This window comes from Cebidichthys violaceus, unplaced genomic scaffold, assembly GCF_023349555.1.
Source record: "Cebidichthys violaceus isolate CVI_PGR_0920_01 unplaced genomic scaffold, fCebVio1.0.p SCAF_343, whole genome shotgun sequence".
Classification (NCBI taxonomy): domain Eukaryota; kingdom Metazoa; phylum Chordata; class Actinopteri; order Perciformes; family Stichaeidae; genus Cebidichthys; species Cebidichthys violaceus.
Genome location: NW_027176532.1, coordinates 14418 through 37500, shown reverse-complemented (window position 1 = coordinate 37500; position 23083 = coordinate 14418). Strand labels below are relative to the sequence as shown.

Below are 23083 nucleotides of genomic sequence, written 5' to 3'. Positions count from 1 at the left end.
TGACAGGTCAGCGGCACTGAAACGACCAGCGGACAGCGAACGCATCACACAAAACTGCGATTGATGACAAAAAAAATAACGGATTTGATTTTAGTGCTTTTGAAAACATTCAGTGATTTATAGCCTCAGTAAGAAATGTCCACTGCCTCGACTCATACATTATAATAAAGAGAAAACTATGACACAATATGAAATATTAATAAATAAAATAAAATAAATAAAATTAATTTAATGCATGCGGACATGCACATCAAATGTAATGGATTAAATAAAATTAAACTTTATTTAATTTAATTTAATTAAACAATATATAATATATCTTTTGTTAAATGCCTGTCTCCTTGACTCCTCTCTCCTCGAGTCTCTTCCTCTCCTCCCTGCTCGCAAATCAGGTGGGAGGGACTAAGACGCGAGGGAGAGGAGGCGAGGAAAGGAATCGAGGATCTGCAAACTGAGAAATGAGAAGAAAATCACAGTTTACAGACCGACGCCCCGCCTCAAAGTACCTTAATTACTGTAGTTGTGCGCAAACAGTTTTCCTGTGCAATGAGGGACCGTACCTCCATTACATTACAGAAAAATATACATTCAGAAAGAAAGAACAACGACGTTTTTGAGCTCATATTCGGCTTTCTGAGCAGTTCATGTCTCTGGACTCCCGATATTTCGAACCCTGTGATAAGAAGTCTTTGTTCATATAAACAGAAATCATAACTATGAGGAGTTGTTTATTTAAGTGGATGTGCTTCCTCACCAACACACAGTTTGTTGGTATAATCTGAAGAAGGTGTGTCGAGGTTCTGGTTGTATTTTTAAGCCTCAGCGGTCAGCTGGCCACCGGGGGGGGGGGGCGGGGTTAAGGGTGAAGAGCAGTGACTCCTCCTCCGGCTGCATTCTGCGCTCAGACAGCAGCCGGGCTAATCACCGACGCTAAAAATACTGCAGTTTGTGTTGGTTGATGGAAAGAGCCGGGGAGCAGATAGTGTTTCCTGTTGACTGCAGTGAATGTGGAACAGGTTCACGGCGAGAGCGTCTGCCTTCATCACCTTACTGCTCCGCCGGGGAAACATTTGAGTTCTTCTTTGGAACCAGAAGTGGTCTCATTGTTGCATTCGCTCACATCTCGAGGCAGAGCTGTGCTCAAATCGAGTTCACGCAGTTCCAAACACACCATTGATGTAATCATGCAACTGTTACAAAACATGAAGGAGATCATGATGCAACTTTAAGGACTCAGACCACTGAACCACAAACAGTTTAGAGGTGTTTATACGTCACGGAACTCAATCGTGTCTTTTTGCTTCTCCTGACAAAAGCGTTCATCCGTGATGTGTTCAAGGGCCGTCAGAAAGTTGGAATTCCGACGATAATGTCTGTTTAAGACAAGCTTTTTAAACCTGCTACCAGGTTCAGAGGGTTTAACACAAAGTGTAAATGTTCTGTGTGTGTGTGTGTGTGTGTGTGTTGTTTTCATCAGGCCCCAGCGCGGACGCCCTGCCGGGTCCTCGGTGTCAGTGGCGGTACGATTCCTGCGTCGTCCCGTGCTTCAAGACCTGCAGCGACCCGTCAGCTGAAGCCTGCGTCGCCGTCCCACAGTGAGACTTAGAGAGACACACACCAGGCCTCCGCTGAGCTCTAATTAAACATCTGACGGAGCTTCACGTGGGAAAAAAGAGACAACGAACACGTCGTACTCTTTGCTCCAATTAGAACATAATCTCTGCAGCAAAACTGAGATATTCCACGCATCATATTCACAGTTTATTTATGTTTTTGCACTGAAAAGATGTGGAAGGGATGTTTGAATCCAGTCAAATGTGTTTTACGACCTTAAACGCGACCTTTATTGTACGTTTCATTGTACTTTTCCTTTGTTTTTCACGGCTGCGTGTCGCTCTCTGTACAGAGTGGAGGGCTGCCTTCCCGTCTGCCCCCCCCACATGGTCCTGGATGAGGTCACCCGTCGCTGTGTCTTCGTTGCGGACTGTGAGTATCTTGTCGGCATCATTGACATTGTAATATCAAATCCCTGAAATGAGCAGAGAACAGAGGTGATGAAGAGTCAGGAGAACAACGAACATGACCTCTGAACCCTCCGTGAAATAAGACCCGAAGCTTCGCTCCTCTCCGTTGGTCTCATGAACTGTCGGTGCTTCTCTAACTCTCTTTATTGTTTGGGTTCAGGCATTAAGGGCCCGGTTGCTGTGCATCCTGTAACGCCGTCCTCTGCAGCTGTCACTTCTGCAGCCACCACGAGCGCTGCTGCCTCCACCAGCCCCCTCCAGACCACCACCACCACCACCACCACCACTACCACCACAGCAGCACCCTCCACCCCTCCACCCACCGCTCCCACCAGTAAAACCACCACCACTAGTACCGCCGTTAGCACACAGACGACCTCGTCTAAAGCGCCGCCGGCTCCTGAAGAGCCGACCCGTCCGGTCGCCGTCTCTACTTCTGCAGCTCCTGAACTTTCCAGGACATCAGGACCACCGTCTCCTCCAACATCAGGACCACCGTCTCCTCCAACACCAGGACCACCGTCTCCTCCAACATCAGGACCACCGTCTCCTCCAACACCAGGACCACCGTCTCCTCCAACACCAGGACCACCGTCTCCTCCAACACCAGGACCACCGTCTCCTCCAACACCAGGACCACCGTCTCCTCCAACATCAGGACCACCGTCTCCTCCAACATCAGGACCACCGTCTCCTCCAACAGCGCCCCCCGCTGTCAGGCCGGAGGTGGAGGAGCCGCTGTCCACCGTCGGAGCGACTGCAGCTTTGACCGCCGCTGCAGCGTGGACCACCAGAGCTGCGAGCTCCACCGCCGGCCCCATCACGACCAGAACGAGCAGCGCTCCTCTCGCCATCACGGCTCCCTTCACCTCCTCCATCAAGCCCACCGACCTCCCGCAGCCGCTTTTCTCCACCACCGCTGCCACAACCCTGCAGCCATCTACCGCCGCAACACCGACCGCAAGCTCCGTTGAAGGGCCGACCGCCGTCAGTACCCCTCCTCCTGTTGTCGTGCATCCAACCACAGAGACTACGACACATTCAGCAGCAGTCACTCCGGTTGTAACCGCCTCTAGTGCAAGTCCTGCTCCGGTCTCAGAGACGACTCCAGTTACAGACCGGACTACCGTTCCTAGTTCAGCTACCACTGCAATAACAGACACCATCACAAAGCCTGTAATAGTGGAGCAACTTCCCCCAACAACACCAACAACTACACCCATTCCTTCAGGCTTACCAAGCACAGCCTCAGTAACCTCCTCACCTCTCCCCATCTCACCTCCTGTTGAAACAGGAACTACGTCTTTACCCACAGTCACTTCAGCTCAAACCACAGGATCAGTGACACCAGTTGCACCTTTCACCACCAGTAGAACAACACCTCACATAAGTCCACAGACAACATCACCGCCTGCTGCCACAGAGAAGATTCTGCACACCGCTCCCGCTGAACTTACAACTTCTGCAACGGCTGTTCCTGAGATACCGACGCCATCTCCAATCCCCGTTGCATCGACTACAACTGCACCATCCGCTCCTTCCTCAGCTGCAACAGACTGGAGAACAACAACAACAACGAAGAAAGTGACCATACTTGAATCCACTGTGTCTGAAACACCGGCAGATTTTACAACAACAGCTGCACCTACACCTTTGAAGACTACTGACATCCCAACTTCTCCCGTTTCCACCACCACGACTTATGCCGAGAGAACCTCCTGGACTACCACCGTCTCAACGGCGGAGAAAACCACTCGGACCACAACTTCCAGACCTCCAGAGATGTCCACCGTGTCCACTGGCCCTCCTGTTACGACAAAACCAACTGTACCGCCAATGCCTCCTACGAAAACCACTGATTTGCCAAGTTTACCAACAGCAGAGAGCTCCACCCGTCCTGCGTCTACCGTCCGTATCTCCGAGCCGTGGCATTGGGACACCTCCTCCACCTCGGTCTCTAGCCCCACAGTGAAGACGCAACCGGAGGTCGCGTCTAAAACTGTCGTCCTTGAAGTCACTTCCGCTAAAACTACTGAAGTACCACGGCTTCCCGTAACGTCAACGGCGTTTGTCACCTCTGCGACATCAGCTGCTGTCACAGCCACCACCGCCAAAACTACAACGCCTCCTGAAATCTCAACCACAGAACTTGCAGCCACCACCACCAGGAAACTGGCTACTCCTCCGCCGCCACCTGCGCCTGGTGTTCCTGAGACACTTCTCACCACCGTCTCTACAAGAGCTCCACCGGGTGTTGTCACCGCCACGCTCAGACCCGTCATCGTTCAGTCGATTGCAGAGACGACACATCCAGTGACCGGCAGAGCGGAGGTGTCAACGAGAGCTACAACCACGCCGCCTCCATCTTGGTCTCCGCCGCAGACGACTACTGCTTCCACCGCAGCTCCAAGGCCGACGACTGTCCGGGACATAGTCACCACCCGGTTGGTGTCCACTGAAAGATCCACAGCGGCGACAACGACCACCACCACCATGGCACGGACGACCTCCGTCAGATCGACACCCAGGGTTCCTGTGACAACAAGAGTTACCCCCAAAATCACGTCGACTGAGAGGTCAACCACCAGGCCGGTCACCGCAACAACAAGGCCCCCGGCATCAACAACCAGATCAACCACTCCCGGTCCACCTTCGGTCATGAGTTCTGGAACAGCAACCACGTCAGGGTCGCCGTCCGCAACTGTCACAACATCTGCTGAGTCTGTCGCTACGTCGAGCACCACCGAACTCGCCGACACAACCGCAGCGGTGGCTCACGGCCTCACCACCACCGCCGGCGCTCCGGCGCCTGTTCCCACTCTCGCGACGGTCCCGGTATCTACAGCTGTCCCCACGACAACCACCGAAGAGTCGGCCACACCTGAGAAAACCCCGACGACCAAAGAGAGCGACACGTCAACGTCCGCGTCCCGACCGGCGACGCCTCCGCCTGACGCTCGCCCGATCTCTACCCAGAAGCCCGCTGTTCCCTCTACGACGTCACTGCCGGCAGCCACCTCGGTCCAAACTACTGAGCGGGACGGAGTCGATCGCACCGGTCCTCCTGCAGCGTCATCGCTCTCCACACCTTTGGGAACGACCAGACCGCCGGCAGAGGTGACGACGTCCAGGGCTGTACCGCCTACGAGGATGTGCACCGTAGGTTGATCTTCACTTCAGTCACATCATTCACAATCAGTAACAGAGACAGTAAATCTGAAGTAAAATATTCTAAAGCTATGGTCACTAGTCACATGAGTGGCATGGAAAGCCGAAAATGGCAATAAACGCCTTTATTTTCAGTGTCTGTCATAGGATGTCACTAATCACATCCTGAATCGGTCTGGCTTTACTCTTGACCGATTGGTTCTAGAGACTTTGGGGTTACTGGCTGTGAAAAACAGAAGGAGGGGCTCGTTACTATAAGAGAAAACGCCGTAAAGAACGGTGTATTTGACTGCTTTTGTACGGGGTAAAAAGAGACGTTCTAAAGTCCCTAGATAAAGTCGTTCTTAACATAAATCATGGGGTCGTATATCTCATTTGGGGAGAGACAACGTATTCAACCACTTGGTGTCATTTGACCAATATTTGGTACTAAGTCACGTGATGACACCTGAAGAAGTCACTGAAGTAGGCCATGGTATGTGGTCAAAAGCTCCAGAAAAGGCTGCGATTGATCACAATGGAATGAATGTCCACATTTGAGATTTAGAGTTTTTAGTTGAATCAGTCTCTACTGCTTTTCCTTCCTGCTTACAAACCTCTTTGTTGTGTCACTTCTTGGTTTTCATTTTCTTTTTTTCAATGTGTCTCCGTCCAGCCTCCGTACGCAGAGATCGTCGACGAGTGCACCAAGTACATCTGCGTCAACAACCAGCTCGTCCTCTTCAACAAATCTCAGAGCTGCCCGTTCACCGCCGACCCCCCGAACTGCGGCCTGCTCGGCTTTGCCGTTCTGGTCAACGGAGACAAGTGCTGCCCAAAGTGGGACTGTCCATGTGAGGGAAAACACGTCTTAATCATTTCTCCAGACCAGCGATGTTTCCCCTCAGCTGTGGCCCGATAGTTTCAGGTTCTCACTGTCGTCCCTCCCGTGTGCTCCAGGTCGCTGCTCGATGTTTCCGGATCTGAACGTGATCACGTTTGACGGGAACAGCGTCGCCGTCTACAAGGCCGCCTCTTACATCGTGACCCAGCTGCCCAACGAGACCGTCAGTGTCCTGGTTCAGGAGTGTCCTGCTGATTCAGAGTCACCAGTATGTCAATATCTAATACACCGTATATATATATATATATATATATATATATATATATATATATATATATATATATATATATACACAGATTCAGAAAACTAAAAAATGATTGTCTTACTGTCAGTAATCATCTGGGGAAGTTTACTTATTGATGTTCTTTCCAAAGCTCCTCTGGAACTTCACCAACCTGTGTCTGGTGGCGCTCAACATCACGCACAAATCCAACCACATCATCATCAACAGGCTGCAGAGGAGGGTGAGAAGCTTAACACTCAACACGTTTGCATACAAACACAGCTGTCACACACAGGCAGCGTCTGATCACGCCTTCTTTTCAGCTCTACGTCAACACGCGCTACGCCAGGCCTCGATTCAAAAAGTTTGGCTTCGAGATCTACGACACCGGCAACATGTACCTGATCCGCAGCCCGGCCGGTCTCAAGCTGCAGTGGTACCACAGCACCGGCATGCTGGTGATCGACACCGACAGCTCCGGCAACAAGCTGCGCACAATGGGCCTCTGTGGTAAGAGCTTCTCGCTGCACTAGCTGCTCTGTAAACCGCTTTAACGGACACGGTTAATCTGGTGTTTTTGTGGAACCCTTCTCTCTCAGGTTTCTGCGACGGAGACCCAACAAACGACCTGACTTTGGCCAACGGCACCACGGTGGGTCCGAGCGAGGATCCGGCCGTGTTCATCGACAGCTGGCAGGTCCCCAACACCACGGGCTACGTCAGCCACAGCCGCCGCCGCGAGCTCAACTGCTCCACGAGCGACTGCTCCGGCTGCCTGCTCATGCTGCGGGACGACGCCTTCGAGCGCTGCCACGCCTTCGTACGTTACGACCCGTCCGTCAACTCACCTTCCCACGTTCCCCTACTACTTATAGGGGAGCCGGTAGACGCTTTGCTTCATATCATTTAATCAGGAGATGGGTTTTTTTTCTTTCTGGTTTCCAGGTCCCGCCGAGCACCTTCTGTGAGGTTTGGGTTCGAGATGCCGAGTACGTCAACAACCAGTGCGTGGCGCTGGCGGCCTACGTGGCGTCGTGCCACAAATTCAACATCTGCATCGAGTGGAGGAGACCAGACTACTGCCGTAAGACTCCTGTCAGACGACGCTCACAAGCTTCTCTTTGAGGGAAACTCTCTTCTGTGTGAAGAGCCTTAAAACACAAATGCTGTGATTTGGATCAGGGAGCGATCCAAGTAAAATACGGTTAAATATCTCTCACACATCTGTTGAGACAGATGTGCGCAGAGAACAACTGACCTAAGTTTTATGTAAAACGCTTTGAACTGCCGTGTCTCTGAACGTAGCTTTTTAAACGAACACCTTCCTGAAGTAAAGTGCGTGTGTCTCCTCCGGCAGCCTTCTCGTGTCCCGCTGCTCTCCGGTATCAGGCCTGCCTGCCGGCCTGCACGTCTCAGTCCTGCCCCAACCACGACTTCGACTCGGACCCGGACCAGTGTTCAGGCCTGACCGAGGGCTGCGTGTGCCCCGAGGGAACGCTCCTCCACCGGCCGTACTCCGCCCTCTGCATCTCGCCGGACAAGTGTGGTAAGACGACAGTTTACCGAAGGCATGTCAGTCTACGTCACCGTAGAGCGTATGTCAGAAGTGGACGTAGTCACCGTGACGGCACCCATTGGGTCGCCGTCGCCATCTCGTTTCTTTGGCAACCAATGAACTGAAGTTACCACAGCGTGTTGATGTTGTGTCGTTTGAAGTCTGCTTCAGCACCAGAGATCCAGAGATCCAGAGATCACGGCTGTGTGTTGTGTTTGTTCACAGCCTGCACCGACAGCTCCGGCGCTCCCCGTGCACACGGCGAAGTGTGGAAGGCCTCCAGGGACGCCTGCTGCATGTACCGCTGCGACAACGACACCGTGGCTCCCGTGGTGTACGACTGCTCCGATGCGGCGCCGGCGTGCCGTCGAGCGGCGGAGGTGCTCATCAGCCTGGCCGACGACGCCAGCTGCTGCCCGCGGAAAGTCTGCGGTGAGGCCGCGTCTGGATCCCGGGCTTCAGATTCAAATCCTCCAGAGAACAGCGTAAAGTGTGAGGCTCAGTGTCTTTTCTTTTACTGTGTGCAGTGTGTAACCAGAGCCTGTGTGACCTGATCCCTCCTGAGTGTAAATACGGGGAGAAGCTGGTGTCGTACTACCGACAGGACTCCTGCTGTCCGGACTACGTGTGCGGTGAGTTTCCTCTCTGGTCGATGAACTCTGACGGCTTCTCTTTATTCTACCAATGTTTACCACCAACATCTGTATCAAGTGATACCAACACAGATGTTTCGTGTCTTTAGGTTAACTAGTGCAGTATCTTAAAGGGCCCATATTGTAAGATTATTACTATAAAGAAGGTCTAAGATATTTCCTAAAGCTTGGAACGATTCCTTTCTCGTTTCAGAGTGCGATCCTGAACTCTGCGAGTCGGTCGTTCCCGCCTGCAGAGACGACCAGACTCTGATCGCCACCAGAGCCGACGGCAGCTGCTGTCTCGCCCACATCTGCAGTCAGTTCAAAAAGTCCAAACATTTAAGTACCGGTGACTCACCAGCAGGTTAACGCCAAGCCGTCGCTGTGACGAATGAAGTGTGTGTGTGTGTGTGTGTGTTTTTTACCCGCAGTGTGTTCTTCGTGTCCGGAGACGCCTCCTCTCTGCCAGGACGGCGAGGTGCTGACGGTGGACGGTAACACCACGGACCGCTGCTGCCCCGCCTACCAATGTGGTCAGATGCATATCATTTTAGATATCTTTGCAGTTGTTTGTTTAAGAATTGTGACCAAGATCAGAATCAGGTTTATTGCCAAGTGGGCAATAAATCATCCCCTGCTTTCTGGTCTGTTTGACTCTAAATGGAGCATAATGTACTAAATGAACATCATGCTGTATTGAAGAAGACTGTAAACTAGAGATTGAGACCATAAACTCATGTTTACAATGTTTACTGAGGGAATAAATCAAGAGAGAAGTAGAGTCATTTTAGACTAGACTTCTATACAACCAGAGGAGTCGCCCCCTGGTGGACACTAGAGAGAATGCAGCTTTAACACACTCAACAGAACCGGAGGTTACCACCTGGTTTAGTAATAATACAACTTCTTGTTGCTAAAATATGCCCATAGAATCATATAATATACTCTATTTAACAGAAACTTTTCACCTGGCTGATTCGTCTGCTCCAATGCAACTTTGTGTGTGTGTGTGTGTGTGTGTGTGTGTGTGTGTGTGTGTGTGTGTGTGTGTGTGCGCAGTGTGTGAGCCCTACAGGTGTCCTCTGCTTGTCTGTCCTGTTGGGATGTCGGTGGCGTCCGTGTCCAGTCCGAGTCGCTGCTGTCTGAACCAAACATGCGGTACGACGAGGCCCAGCTGTTAAATGAGATTAAGCTCCACCTCCACGTTTACAAAGAGGGTTTAAATCGGTTTTAACTTCAGAATGTGTTGATCAGCCTGAAGCCTGAACTCAGCTGGAACGTGAAGATGATGCCGCTCATGTTTTTGTGATTTCAGAGTGTTCCTGTGAGAAGATCGCCTCCCCAAAATGTGGCCTGGTATGTCATGACTTTAAATATTTAGTCTGTTTTTAATATGATGTATAACTCACTCAGCCAATCGGTTCAATATATGTGTTCTCTGTGTGTTCTCTAAGTGTCTCTGGTTCTCTGTGTATGTTCTCTGTGTGTTTTCTAAGTGTCCCTGGTTCTCGTTGTATGTTCTCTGTGTGTTCTCTAAGTGTCCCTGGTTCTCTGTGTGTTCTCTAAGTGTCTCTGGTTCTCTGTGTATGTTCTCTGTGTGTTCTCTAAGTGTCCCTGGTTCTCTGTGTATGTTCTCTGTGTGTTTTCTAAGTGTCCCTGGTTCTCGTTGTATGTTCTCTGTGTGTTCTCTAAGTGTCCCTGGTTCTCTGTGTGTTCTCTAAGTGTCTCTGGTTCTCTGTGTATGTTCTCTGTGTGTTCTCTAAGTGTCCCTGGTTCTCTGTGTGTTCTCTAAGTGTCTCTGGTTCTCTGTGTATGTTCTCTGTGTGTTCTCTAAGTGTCCCTGGTTCTCTGTGTGTTCTCTAAGTGTCTCTGGTTCTCTGTGTATGTTCTCTGTGTGTTCTCTAAGTGTCCCTGGTTCTCTGTGTGTTCTCTGTGTGTTCTCTAAGTGTCCCTGGTTCTCTGTGTGTTCTCTAAGTGTCTCTGGTTCTCTGTGTATGTTCTCTGTGTGTTCTCTAAGTGTCCCTGGTTCTCTGTGTGTTCTCTAAGTGTCTCTGGTTCTCTGTGTATGTTCTCTGTGTGTTCTCTAAGTGTCCCTGGTTCTCTGTGTGTTCTCTGTGTGTTCTCTAAGTGTCCCTGGTTCTCTGTGTGTTCTCTGTGTGTTCTCTAAGTGTCCCTGGTTCTCTGTGTATGTTCTCTGTGTGTTCTCTAAGTGTCCCTGGTTCTCTGTGTGTTTTCTAAGTGTCTCTGGTTCTCTGTGTGTTCTCTAAGTGTCTCTGGTTCTCTGTGTGTGTTCTGTGTGTTCCTTAAGTGTCTCTGGTTCGGTTCTCTTTCTGCTCTTCAGGGAGAAGCCGCCCAGCTGGACCGGGCCCTCCAGTCCGACCCACAGAACCAGTGCGCCTGCAAAAGATACAAGTGTGGTGAGTTAGACCGGCTCTACGTTCTGCAACTACTGCTGCACACTTTCTCTCATAACAATTATATTCAACTTGATTAATATTTCCCCCCAAAATGAACATTGTGTGTGTGTGTGTGTGTGTGTGTGTGTGTGTGTGTGTTCAGTGCGCGAGGCGGTGTGTGTGTTCGGCGAGCGCGGCGTGTTGCGTCCGGGTCAGACTCTGGTGGAGCACCGTGACGGCGTGTGTCACAGCCGGCAGTGCAGCCGCAGCCTCGACCCGACGAGCGGCTTCCACCTGCTGCGCAGCAACAGCATCAACTGCTCCGCCCACTGCCAACCAGTAAGACCACCAGCACACACACACACACACACACACACACACACACACACACACATATATAAAACTAATCTTCCCCGTGTTTCAGAATCAGATCTACGTTCCCCCGAAGGACCAGACGACGTGCTGCGGTGTTTGTAAGAATATTTCCTGCCTCTACGAACACGAGAACGGGACAGCTGTCCTCTACAAGGTAGAAGTCAACTAGTTATACTTCAGTTATGGTTTATTAGTAATACTGAATTATTAGGTTCTCACTGCAACTTGAGTTTAACAAGTCTCATCGATCCCCAAAAAGTGTTTTTCGTCCCTGTTTGTCTAACCCTGAGTCAGGTTAGCCATCAGGACTAGTAGTAGTACTAGTAGTAGTAGTAGTAGTACTAGTACATCAGTTGATGCTGCCGCTGTGTTTTCAGCCGGGGAAGTCCTGGGTATCAAACTGTGTGAAGTTTGACTGCACAGATACTCTGTCGGGACCAACGCTCATTTCCTACTCCTACAGCTGCCCACCATTCAACGAAACAGAGTGTATGAAGGTCAGCAGCACACACACACACACACACACACACACACACACACACACACACACACACACACACACACACACACTCTCTCTCTCTCTCTCTCTCTCTCTCTCTCTCTCTCTCTCACACACACACACACACACACACACACACACACACACACACACTCTCTCTCTCTCTCTCTCTCTCTCTCTCTCTCTCTCTCTCTCACACTCACACACACACACACACACACACACACACTTTTAACATGCCAGAAACAGTTATTGAACGACTGATTCTAAAAGCTTTTTCCGGCGATAAAATGCAGAATTCCTCAAATTGTCATCTGACACATTGAATATTTGCACAGCCACCAACCCTCTGAACACAAACTCACATTCTCTTTATTTGCGTCTCCTCTGCTCTCAGGTCGGAGGAACTATCGTAAGTTACATGGACGGATGCTGCAAGACGTGTGAGTATCTGATCTGAGCGTAGCGGCGAGTCTGTAGTTACAGTAGAGCTGTAGGCTGCTGACACTGAAGAGCGCCTTCACCTGCCGCTCAACATGTTTCCAACATGTTTGCCCTTCAGCTTTGTCCGTTTCAGTCCAAAAATCTTCAACCGACGTTCATCCAGTTGGATCCCAGCTGTTGTTTTCTGTTTAAATTTGTCTGCTGTTTACTCAGATTAGAGAGATCTGTCAGCGTGCTTTTCAGTGAATTCAGTAACGAATGGCAACGGATAACTCTTTCAAGGTGCCAAGTGATAGAAGTAGTAGAGTCACTGAAAAGCATCTGATCACATGCAAATGGGTTTGTGGTTTATGTGCTGCAGCTTACCATCATGTACCAATCCCCCCAGGTACTGGATTCTCTCTGTTCCCTTTCCCCGTTAGCCCCCTGACTCCCACAGTTAACACAAACTGTGAACGAGGTACCAAAACAACAAGGCTTGTCAGTGCCATTGTTGATATTCAACAATGTACTCCCTCCAAAAAACAAAAAATCGATAAAACACACAGGAAGTCTGACTGCAACCAAACAGTCCTCTCAACTGCTGTCTCATTCCAGGTCTCTGTGGAGTAGAATAAAACCAAATCATGCTGCCAAAATAAAATAAATATGAATATTTATAACATTTATGATGCAGATGTTGCATCCTCCTCGCTTCATGGAGCTGTTAACTTCTCACGATTGCTTGTGAATTCCCTTTTTTGTACGTTTTGATCTTAAAACATGTGATACTGAAGTAATTAAAGGTGATTCAACACCTTCAAGGAGGCGGGGACAGAATCCTGTGCGCAGGCCGAGAATGACGTCACACTTGAGAGGACGGTAACGAGCATTGACCCCCCCGCCCCTCCCTGTGGATCACGTACATGTAACACGACAGCGAAACTCTTTCCCCATTTAGCACTGTCTGGGCAGTGCATTGTTGATTGCCAACAATGTGCTGTTGGTAGTTGCCCAGTAGTCGGGCTTAGACGTCTGCATGTGTCAGTAGATACTGATGTGGGTCGGTGTCTGTAGCTGCTGTAGAAGGTCTGCATGCTGCTGCACCACAGCCGCTGTGCTGCTCCGCCACCAGGGGGAGCTGTGAGGGGAACTGAAGCTGCTATGTGAGGCTTGTTACTTATTAAAGACTCATCAGCGCAAACACGTCAACAATCGCCTGTGTGGTCATTTAAAAAGACTCTAAATAATAGAGTAGAAATAGAGTAGCGGAGAGGAAGGAGTTATTTTCAGCATCCAGAGTTCAAATTTTGCTCAAAAATGTGTGGCTGTTGATACTTAGGTCCGAGTCCGTGACTACACCAAGATTTCTGACATTGTCTGTGGTTTTTAACATTGACGATTGAAATACAGCAAACTCAGTTTTGTCTTTGAGATTGAAGAAAATCCGTTGATTTGTCCAATGCATTTACTCCATGCTGTTATTGGACCATGGTTATGTAAATGTGTGTGTCATCTGCATAATCATGGTAACTTATTTTGTTGTTTTCCACAATCTGAGTCAGTGAAAGCAGTTAGAATTCAAACAGAAGAGGCCCCAGAATGCAGCCAAGGGGAACTCCGCATGTCATATTTGTCTGCTTAAATGTGACATTACCTAAAGACACAAAGTTCTCCGTGTTCTTTAATGAAGATTCAAACCAGTTTAGTACTGTCAGTGGGGCAAAAACCACATTGAAAGACATCAAAACAATTTGTTTAGTGCCAAGAAGTTGTTGTCATGTCAATGATTTTACTTAAAAATTGGATGTTTGATGGAAGCCTATAATTATTCATGAGTGACGTGTCTCGTTTGTTCTTTTTTAAGAGTGACGTTTTTAGGGCACGTGGGAAGACTCCTGAATGATTCTATTAATAATTATGAATGTGATATATTACTTACTTTCACTAAAACAGCTGCGTTGTTTGTAAAAGAGCAAACGGATCAAAAGTAATGAGAGTTTCTGGTGAAAGGAGTGAAACCATATTGAGAGCGCTGATATGTAATCTTACACCAGATGCCACACATAGCAGCTTAATGTTACTGCTCAGTTTGTTTTGTATTTTAAATGGCAGAAAAGTTGACAGAGCATGTTTACAAAAAAAACTGTCTTTTTGTTTCATTAATTTTATTTATACATCAATTTTTATTGATATTTGAAAAGATTTTTATGAAGCCATTTTGTGTATGTGATAACTGCATGAAGCATCTCATCGGCCCTTTATATATTTTTGTTAAGCTTCCTCCTTTGTTACTTTCTAACTTTAAAGCTTTCATATAAAGTATATTTCATGTATTGTAGTTGTATCCTTCATCTAACTCAACCGTCCACTAAATCACTTTGTGCATGATCTACAGCCTCTTCTCTGAAATCCTCTTTCCTGGTGTTCGCTGTGTCTCTTCATGCATCTCAGATGTTTTTTTTTGTTTTTGGATACCCCGCGTTAACTTTGTTCCGGCTGATTTGGTTTGTTGTCGTGTGAACAGGCAAAGAAGACGGAAAGTCGTGTCAGAAGGTGACGGTGAGGATGACGATCAGGAAGAACGACTGTCGCAGCAACAGGCCGGTATGTTCTGTGTCCGAATCTCAACTTCTTAATGAGTTATGAGCAGGACAGGAAGAACATTCTAAATACACCACGCAGCAGTAGAGGAAGTACTGTCACTGAAAAGTAAAAGTACTGGTACCAGAATGTAAAAATACTGTTTTTGTTACAAGTAAAAGTTCTTATCCGATTAATTGATGGAATAATCTGCTGAGGTATGAGATTGTGGGTAGTCGGCGTATGAAGTCCACAATAAACCTGTAGTAAACCCCTCCTCAGCCATGACGTGGAGCATTGTCACCAAACGTAGAGCAGTATATCGTCTGCAAACAGTCGTGTCTTCTGATTGTGAAGTTGTTGACACTGTCAGCATTTTCAAATGTCAAGAAATACCAAATTGAGATTATTCAGTTGATCTCAATTGAGAGTTAAATGCTATCGGACAAAATATATGCTTTGAATTTATAAAATAAATGATTCAAGCACATAAATAGAAGTCACAGAAACTGTTACCGTTAGACTCAAAGAAATATAATATATCATCTGCATACACACTTTAATTACACCCATGAAGATGCACATTTTCAGCATCTTCCCTTTGCTCCAGTCGAAAAAGGTATATTATAGTAAGCAAAAACAATGTCATGAAAAGTCATAGTTTGTCAAAATATGTAAAAAAGTGTAAAATATGATAAGATAATCCTTTATTAGTCCTGCAGCGGGGAAATTTAACTAGTGTGTCCAAAAAATCATTTAAAAGCAAAAGTATAGCATGTCAAAGCAAAGTATGTCTTAAATTTCATGAAAATAAGTCATCGTATAGCATATTGATAGTATAGTATGCAGACAAGTGTCATGAAAATAGTCATATTATAGTATGTCTAAAATTGTATATATATATATAAAAAAATGTCATCGTATAGCATGTCAAGAAAATGTCAAAGTATAGGATGTCCAAAAAGTCCTTAAATAGTCATAGCATGTCGAAAAAAAGGCAAAGTGTATCATGTCGTAAAATGTAAAAAGTCGTTGACTAATATGTCCAAAATGTCCAAAATTGTCAATTTTTTTTTTTAAATTGTCAGCAGACAACATACAGCAGATTGTAAGAAATGACCCTCAAACAACTCCATGTATGTTATTTCGCTGGTTCTTTTTGCAACACTCTCTTGTGTCCTGCAGGTGAACATCGTGTCGTGTGACGGGAAGTGTCCGTCCGCCAGCATTTACAACTACAACATCAACACGTACGCTCGATTCTGCAAGTGCTGCAGGGAGACGGGGCTGCAGCGGCGCTCCGTGCAGCTCTACTGCAGCGGCAACGCCACCTGGGTCAGCTACACCATCCAGGAGCCCACCGACTGCTCCTGCCAGTGGTCCTAAACACACACACACACACTATATATACACATACACACACACACATTATACACTACACAAAACCGGTGTTCAGATTCTCCAGAACCACAAAACAAAAGAAGAGGAAGAAGAAACCTCAGCCGTGTTGCTTTAGGATGTTGAGAGAGTGGAATACTGAGCTCTGATTGGTTACTCCAGTTAGTCGTTCTGCTGCCTCGGCAGGCCGGGAGGTGGTACTGCACGCCACCGAAGGTGACCCGTTGACGTCTGATATCTACTACTTTTAAAAGAGTCACATAAAGACGAGCGTGGCCTAATCATGACGACGTCACACGATGACTTTATTTTGTTGTTGTTGCATATGAGAAGAGTTTTAATTGAAAGTTGTTCAGTGTATCATTTTAACATCAGTCCATCATCTTGTTGATGTCATGTCTTAAAGGAGAGGTTATGTGCTTTTTTTCCACGCTGTCATCATTCCTCCTGTTCATACTGGCCATATTCTTAATTTACAAATAATGTAAGTGACAGAGGACAAAATCCACAGTCACATTCTGACATCATCTTTTTAGTACAAAATACCTTCTTTCTGTTTCCCAGACAGGCGAGAGGGAATCTAACCCTAAAAGCACAGTAACTTTAGAAGATACTCACTTGAGTTGTCAAAACCAGGCGGCTACCTCCGAGTGAAGCCGATGCTTCAAGTGTTAAAGCTGCATTCTCTCTAGTGTCCACCAGGGGGCGACTCCTCTGGTTGTATAGAAGTCTAGTCTAAAATGACTCTACTTCTCTCTTGATTTATTCCCTCAGTAAACATTGTAAACATGAGTTTATGGTCTCAATCTCTAGTTTACAGTCTTCTTCAATACAGCATGATGTTCATTTAGTACATTATGCTCCATTTAGAGTCAAACACACCATAAAGCAGGGGATGATTTAGGGGCGGGGCTACACGCTGATTGACAGGTCTCTACCAGAGACGTATACGGCGTCTCTACGTAAACTCCTCCTCAGTCCAGATGTGGTCACTTCCTGTTCACTGGTTGCAAAAAAAATAGCAACGTGGTGACGGTGAAATTGCCCTTCTCTTAAAGTGGAATTAGAACTTCTTATTGGCCAGAAAGAACAGGAGGAATGATTTCACCAAAGAAAAACAGTGAAGATGTCCTTTAACACGGAGGAGACAGGCAGCCTCTAACTCACACCACGAATACTCACATTATGCAGTATAATAACTAATGTATGTCAAAATGATACATGAACACCTTTAATAAAACCTTGAGGTCAACCTTGTAGCTGCTCTGCCTCCCGGTCGGCCTGCAGAGAAACACGAATGTTCAGCAAAGGAAGAAGTAAGTTATTTGTTTCTAAACGGAAACTCGTCTCCGTAGAGTTCACGTGTGATTCAAAGATAGATATCAAAAACTTTATTAAGAAAGGTTGTGATACAGACGATCAGGAGCTCTGAGGTGTGAAACAGCTTCTGGACTCGGTTCAGTCCGTCGTCATTGTTTGGAGATCAAGAATTTACCCAGAATTCCTCATGTTGTGCCTTGTTTTTTGTAAATAACTTTTTTTTTTTTTTTAATTGACACATCAGATTCTTAGATATGTCACAGTTAGAGAGATAATGAACTGTATATCCAGTGATGTGAAGTATACTTAATATAATCAACACTAGAGAGGTGTATTAACTGATTTAAATCCAGCTGTACGTGGAGCACTTTATTTATTTATTGGAGTTTGATAGAGCACAGACGTTCTGATGTTTATGGACGACAACGCGGACAGAAAGGGAGCACTCGACCCGACCGGAGAACAAACTGACGGAACAGTCCAACAAGTTATGAATACACGTTTCTCTCTGGAATACATTCTTAATGTTCACATCAAACAGACCCACCTGTACCTGCAGACTACCACGTGAAAGTATGTGTTGTACTGTAATGTTGCAGGATGTTTCTGAAAAAACAATACTAAAAAAAAATAATTCAACGATTCACTTGGTTAGTCGATTTAAAGAGGATTTGTATCATAAAAATGTACATTTGCATTTTCAATAAATATTTCCTGTAAAAATGTAACTTGTTTGCTTTGTTTATTAATAACAGGACGACACGCAGTACAGGTAACGTTGTTCTGTTTTTGTCATATTGTTAATGTTACTGTTAAACTGAATGTTATATTATATTTTGGCTATATTCAGTCTCCGTGCTGTGTAGAACGTGCGTCATTAAATGTTAAATGTTCAGACTTGGCTGTTCAGAGCGTATGAAAACATGACGGGTGCTTCTTTAGGTTCAGCGTCTGGAGTGTCCGGTATCAGTCCACTAGGAATCCAGATGTGTGACGATGGATAATCAGAGGAAGTCACAACAGGACATCTGCTCCTCCTCCTCTCGTCTACATCAGACTCCAGACTGGCCGGCCGGTCTGAACACACATGTTGAAGGCAGTTGTTGGGAAAACGATACCGACCCGTGAACCCACAAAATCCGAGCATCTCTTTCAGCAGACACGCGAGCCGGGACACTCCGCCGTTTGTATCCGACGAGGAGATCACACAGAGCTCAGACGCTGAGTAGAGATCTGTGAAGTCTGAACAGAAAAGTAATAGGATAGTATGTTGAAAAAAAAGTGATAAAAATGTCATAGTGTGGTATATTGAGAAAAAAAAAAATGTCATAGTGTAGTATATTGAGGAAAAAAAAAAAATGTTATTGTAGTATGTAGTAAAAATGTAAAAAAAATGTCATGGTATTTATTTGTCGGATAAAAAGTCATAAAAATGTCATAAAATGTCATAGTATGACGTAAAAAATGTAACGCAAAATCATAGTATTGTGAGGAGAGAATTTTTTTTTTATAAATATGTCATAGTATAGTATGTTGTTCAAAATCGCAAATTGTTCAAAATATAGAAAATGTCATGAAAAGTCACAGTAAAGTACGTCGAAAAAAGTCATAAAAAAGTTTTAGTATAGTATGTTTTGAAAAAGTCATAAAAAAGTAATATTATAGTATTTTAATACATACTATACTATGACGTTTTCATGACATATTTTAATACATACTATATTATGACGTTTTCATGATATATTTTAATACATACTATACTGTGACGTTTTCATGATATATGTTTTTCGACATACTATAGTATGATTTTTTAATGAAGTTTTTCGACATACTATAGTATGATTTTTTAATGACGTTTTTCAGTATACTATACTATGACTTTTTTAATGAACTTTTTCGACATTCTATACTATAATTTTTTTCGACATACTATATTATGATTTTTTTTTAAATGACATTTTTCGATATACTATACTATGATTTTTTAATGAAGTTTTTCGACATACTATACTATGACTTTTTTTTAATGACATTTTTCAACATACTATACTATGACTTTTTTAAAGAACTTTTTCGACATAGTATACTATGACTTTTTAATGAAGTTTTTTGACATACTATACTATGACTTTTTCAATGAAGTTTTTCGACATATTATACCATGATTTTTTTTAATCACATTTTTCGACATACTATACTATGATTTTTTTAATGAAGTTTTTTGACAGTATACTATGACTTTTTTCGACATACTATACTATGACTTTTCGACATTCTATACTATGATTTTTTTCGACATACTATATTATGTTTTTTTTAATGACATTTTTCGACATACTATACTATGACTTTTTTAATGAAGTTTTTCGACATAGTATACTATGAAGTTTTTCGACATACTATACTATGACTTTTTTAATGAACTTTTTCGACATACTATACTATGATTTTTTTTAATGAAGTTTTTCAACATACTATACTATGACTTTTTTAATGAACTTTTTCAACATAGTATACTATGACTTTTTTCGACATACTATACTATGATTTTTTTAAAGAACTTTTTCGACATACTATACTATGACTTTTTTCGACATACTATACTATGACTTTTTTAATGAACTTTTTCGACATACTATACTATGATTTTTTTAAAGAACTTTTTCGACATACTATACTATGATTTTTTTAAAGAACTTTTTCGACATACTATACTATGACTTTTTTAATGAACTTTTTCGACATACTATACTATGATTTTTTTAAAGAACTTTTTCGACATACTATACTATGACTTTTTTAATGAACTTTTTCGACATACTATATTATGATTTTTTTAATGAACTTTTTCGACATACTATACTATGATTTTTTTTAAAGAACTTTTTCGACATATTATACTATGATTTTTTTCGACATACTATACTATGACTTTTTGAATGAACTTTTTCAACATACTATACGACTTTTTTCAACATTCTATACTATGACTTTTTTTCGACATACTATACTATGATTTTTTAATGAAGTTTTTCGACATACTATACTATGACTTTTTTTTAATGACATTTTTCAACATACTATACTATGACTTTTTTAAAGAACTTTTTCGACATAGTATACTATGACTTTTTAATGAAGTTTTTTGACATACTATACTATGACTTTTTCAATGAAGTTTTTCGACATATTATACCATGATTTTTTTTAATCACATTTTTCGACATACTATACTATGATTTTTTTAATGAAGTTTTTTGACAGTATACTATGACTTTTTTCGACATACTATACTATGACTTTTCGACATTCTATACTATGATTTTTTTCGACATACTATATTATGTTTTTTTTAATGACATTTTTCGACATACTATACTATGACTTTTTTAATGAAGTTTTTCGACATAGTATACTATGAAGTTTTTCGACATACTATACTATGACTTTTTTAATGAACTTTTTCGACATACTATACTATGATTTTTTTTAATGAAGTTTTTCAACATACTATACTATGACTTTTTTAATGAACTTTTTCAACATAGTATACTATGACTTTTTTCGACATACTATACTATGATTTTTTTAAAGAACTTTTTCGACATACTATACTATGACTTTTTTCGACATACTATACTATGACTTTTTTAATGAACTTTTTCGACATACTATACTATGATTTTTTTAAAGAACTTTTTCGACATACTATACTATGATTTTTTTAAAGAACTTTTTCGACATACTATACTATGACTTTTTTAATGAACTTTTTCGACATACTATACTATGATTTTTTTAAAGAACTTTTTCGACATACTATACTATGACTTTTTTAATGAACTTTTTCGACATACTATACTATGATTTTTTTAAAGAACTTTTTCGACATACTATACTATGATTTTTTTAAAGAACTTTTTCGACATACTATACTATGACTTTTTTAATGAACTTTTTCGACATACTATATTATGATTTTTTTAATGAACTTTTTCGACATACTATACTATGATTTTTTTTAAAGAACTTTTTCGACATATTATACTATGATTTTTTTCGACATACTATACTATGACTTTTTGAATGAACTTTTTCAACATACTATACGACTTTTTTCAACATTCTATACTATGACTTTTTTTCGACATACTATACTATGATTTTTTAATGAAGTTTTTCGACATACTATACTATGACTTTTTTTTAATGACATTTTTCAACATACTATACTATGACTTTTTTAAAGAACTTTTTCGACATACTATACTATGACTTTTTTTTAATGACATTTTTCAACATACTATACTATGACTTTTTTAAAGAACTTTTTCGACATAGTATACTATGACTTTTTAATGAAGTTTTTTGACATACTATACTATGACTTTTTCAATGAAGTTTTTCGACATATTATACCATGATTTTTTTTAATCACATTTTTCGACATACTATACTATGATTTTTTTAATGAAGTTTTTTGACAGTATACTATGACTTTTTTCGACATACTATACTATGACTTTTCGACATTCTATACTATGATTTTTTTCGACATACTATATTATGTTTTTTTTAATGACATTTTTCGACATACTATACTATGACTTTTTTAATGAAGTTTTTCGACATAGTATACTATGAAGTTTTTCGACATACTATACTATGATTTTTTTAAAGAACTTTTTCGACATACTATACTATGACTTTTTTCGACATACTATACTATGACTTTTTAATGAACTTTTTCGACATACTATACTATGATTTTTTTAAAGAACTTTTTCGACATACTATACTATGACTTTTTTAATGAACTTTTTCGACATACTATACTATGATTTTTTTAAAGAACTTTTTCGACATACTATACTATGACTTTTTTAATGAACTTTTTCGACATACTATACTATGATTTTTTTAACGAACTTTTTCGACATACTATACTATGATTTTTTTAAAGAACTTTTTCGACATACTATACTATGACTTTTTTAATGAACTTTTTCGACATACTATATTATGATTTTTTTAATGAACTTTTTCGACATACTATACTATGATTTTTTTTAAAGAACTTTTTCGACATATTATACTATGATTTTTTTCGACATACTATACTATGACTTTTTGAATGAACTTTTTCAACATACTATACGACTTTTTTCAACATTCTATACTATGACTTTTTTTCGACATACTATACTATGATTTTTTAATGAAGTTTTTCGACATACTATACTATGACTTTTTTTTAATGACATTTTTCAACATACTATACTATGACTTTTTTAAAGAACTTTTTCGACATAGTATACTATGACTTTTTAATGAAGTTTTTTGACATACTATACTATGACTTTTTCAATGAAGTTTTTCGACATATTATACCATGATTTTTTTTAATCACATTTTTCGACATACTATACTATGATTTTTTTAATGAAGTTTTTTGACAGTATACTATGACTTTTTTCGACATACTATACTATGACTTTTCGACATTCTATACTATGATTTTTTTCGACATACTATATTATGTTTTTTTTAATGACATTTTTCGACATACTATACTATGACTTTTTTAATGAAGTTTTTCGA

General features: G+C 42.6%; 1 protein-coding gene across 1 annotated transcript in view; it reads left to right on the top strand.

The window, feature by feature from the left end:
• LOC137883679 (otogelin-like) overlaps positions 1-18146 on the top strand; it is a gene marked incomplete at its 5' end in the record, with an annotated part of 23773 nt that extends 5627 nt beyond the window's left edge. Inside the window, 24 exons of the mRNA XM_068725248.1 lie at positions 1-6; positions 1478-1595; positions 1907-1986; positions 2185-5183; positions 5848-6025; positions 6132-6283; positions 6450-6539; positions 6622-6808; positions 6898-7118; positions 7244-7382; positions 7656-7844; positions 8079-8285; positions 8381-8485; positions 8700-8804; positions 8920-9021; positions 9548-9646; positions 9804-9868; positions 10797-10905; positions 11048-11223; positions 11309-11413; positions 11637-11756; positions 12156-12201; positions 14709-14788; positions 15950-18146. The exon at positions 1-6 is cut by the window's left edge and continues 273 nt beyond it. Of these exons, the coding sequence (XP_068581349.1) occupies positions 1-6; positions 1478-1595; positions 1907-1986; positions 2185-5183; positions 5848-6025; positions 6132-6283; positions 6450-6539; positions 6622-6808; positions 6898-7118; positions 7244-7382; positions 7656-7844; positions 8079-8285; positions 8381-8485; positions 8700-8804; positions 8920-9021; positions 9548-9646; positions 9804-9868; positions 10797-10905; positions 11048-11223; positions 11309-11413; positions 11637-11756; positions 12156-12201; positions 14709-14788; positions 15950-16150 (5879 nt within the window). The remainder of the gene's footprint in view (positions 7-1477; positions 1596-1906; positions 1987-2184; positions 5184-5847; positions 6026-6131; positions 6284-6449; positions 6540-6621; positions 6809-6897; positions 7119-7243; positions 7383-7655; positions 7845-8078; positions 8286-8380; positions 8486-8699; positions 8805-8919; positions 9022-9547; positions 9647-9803; positions 9869-10796; positions 10906-11047; positions 11224-11308; positions 11414-11636; positions 11757-12155; positions 12202-14708; positions 14789-15949) is intronic.
• Between the last annotated feature and the right edge of the window lie 4937 nt (positions 18147-23083).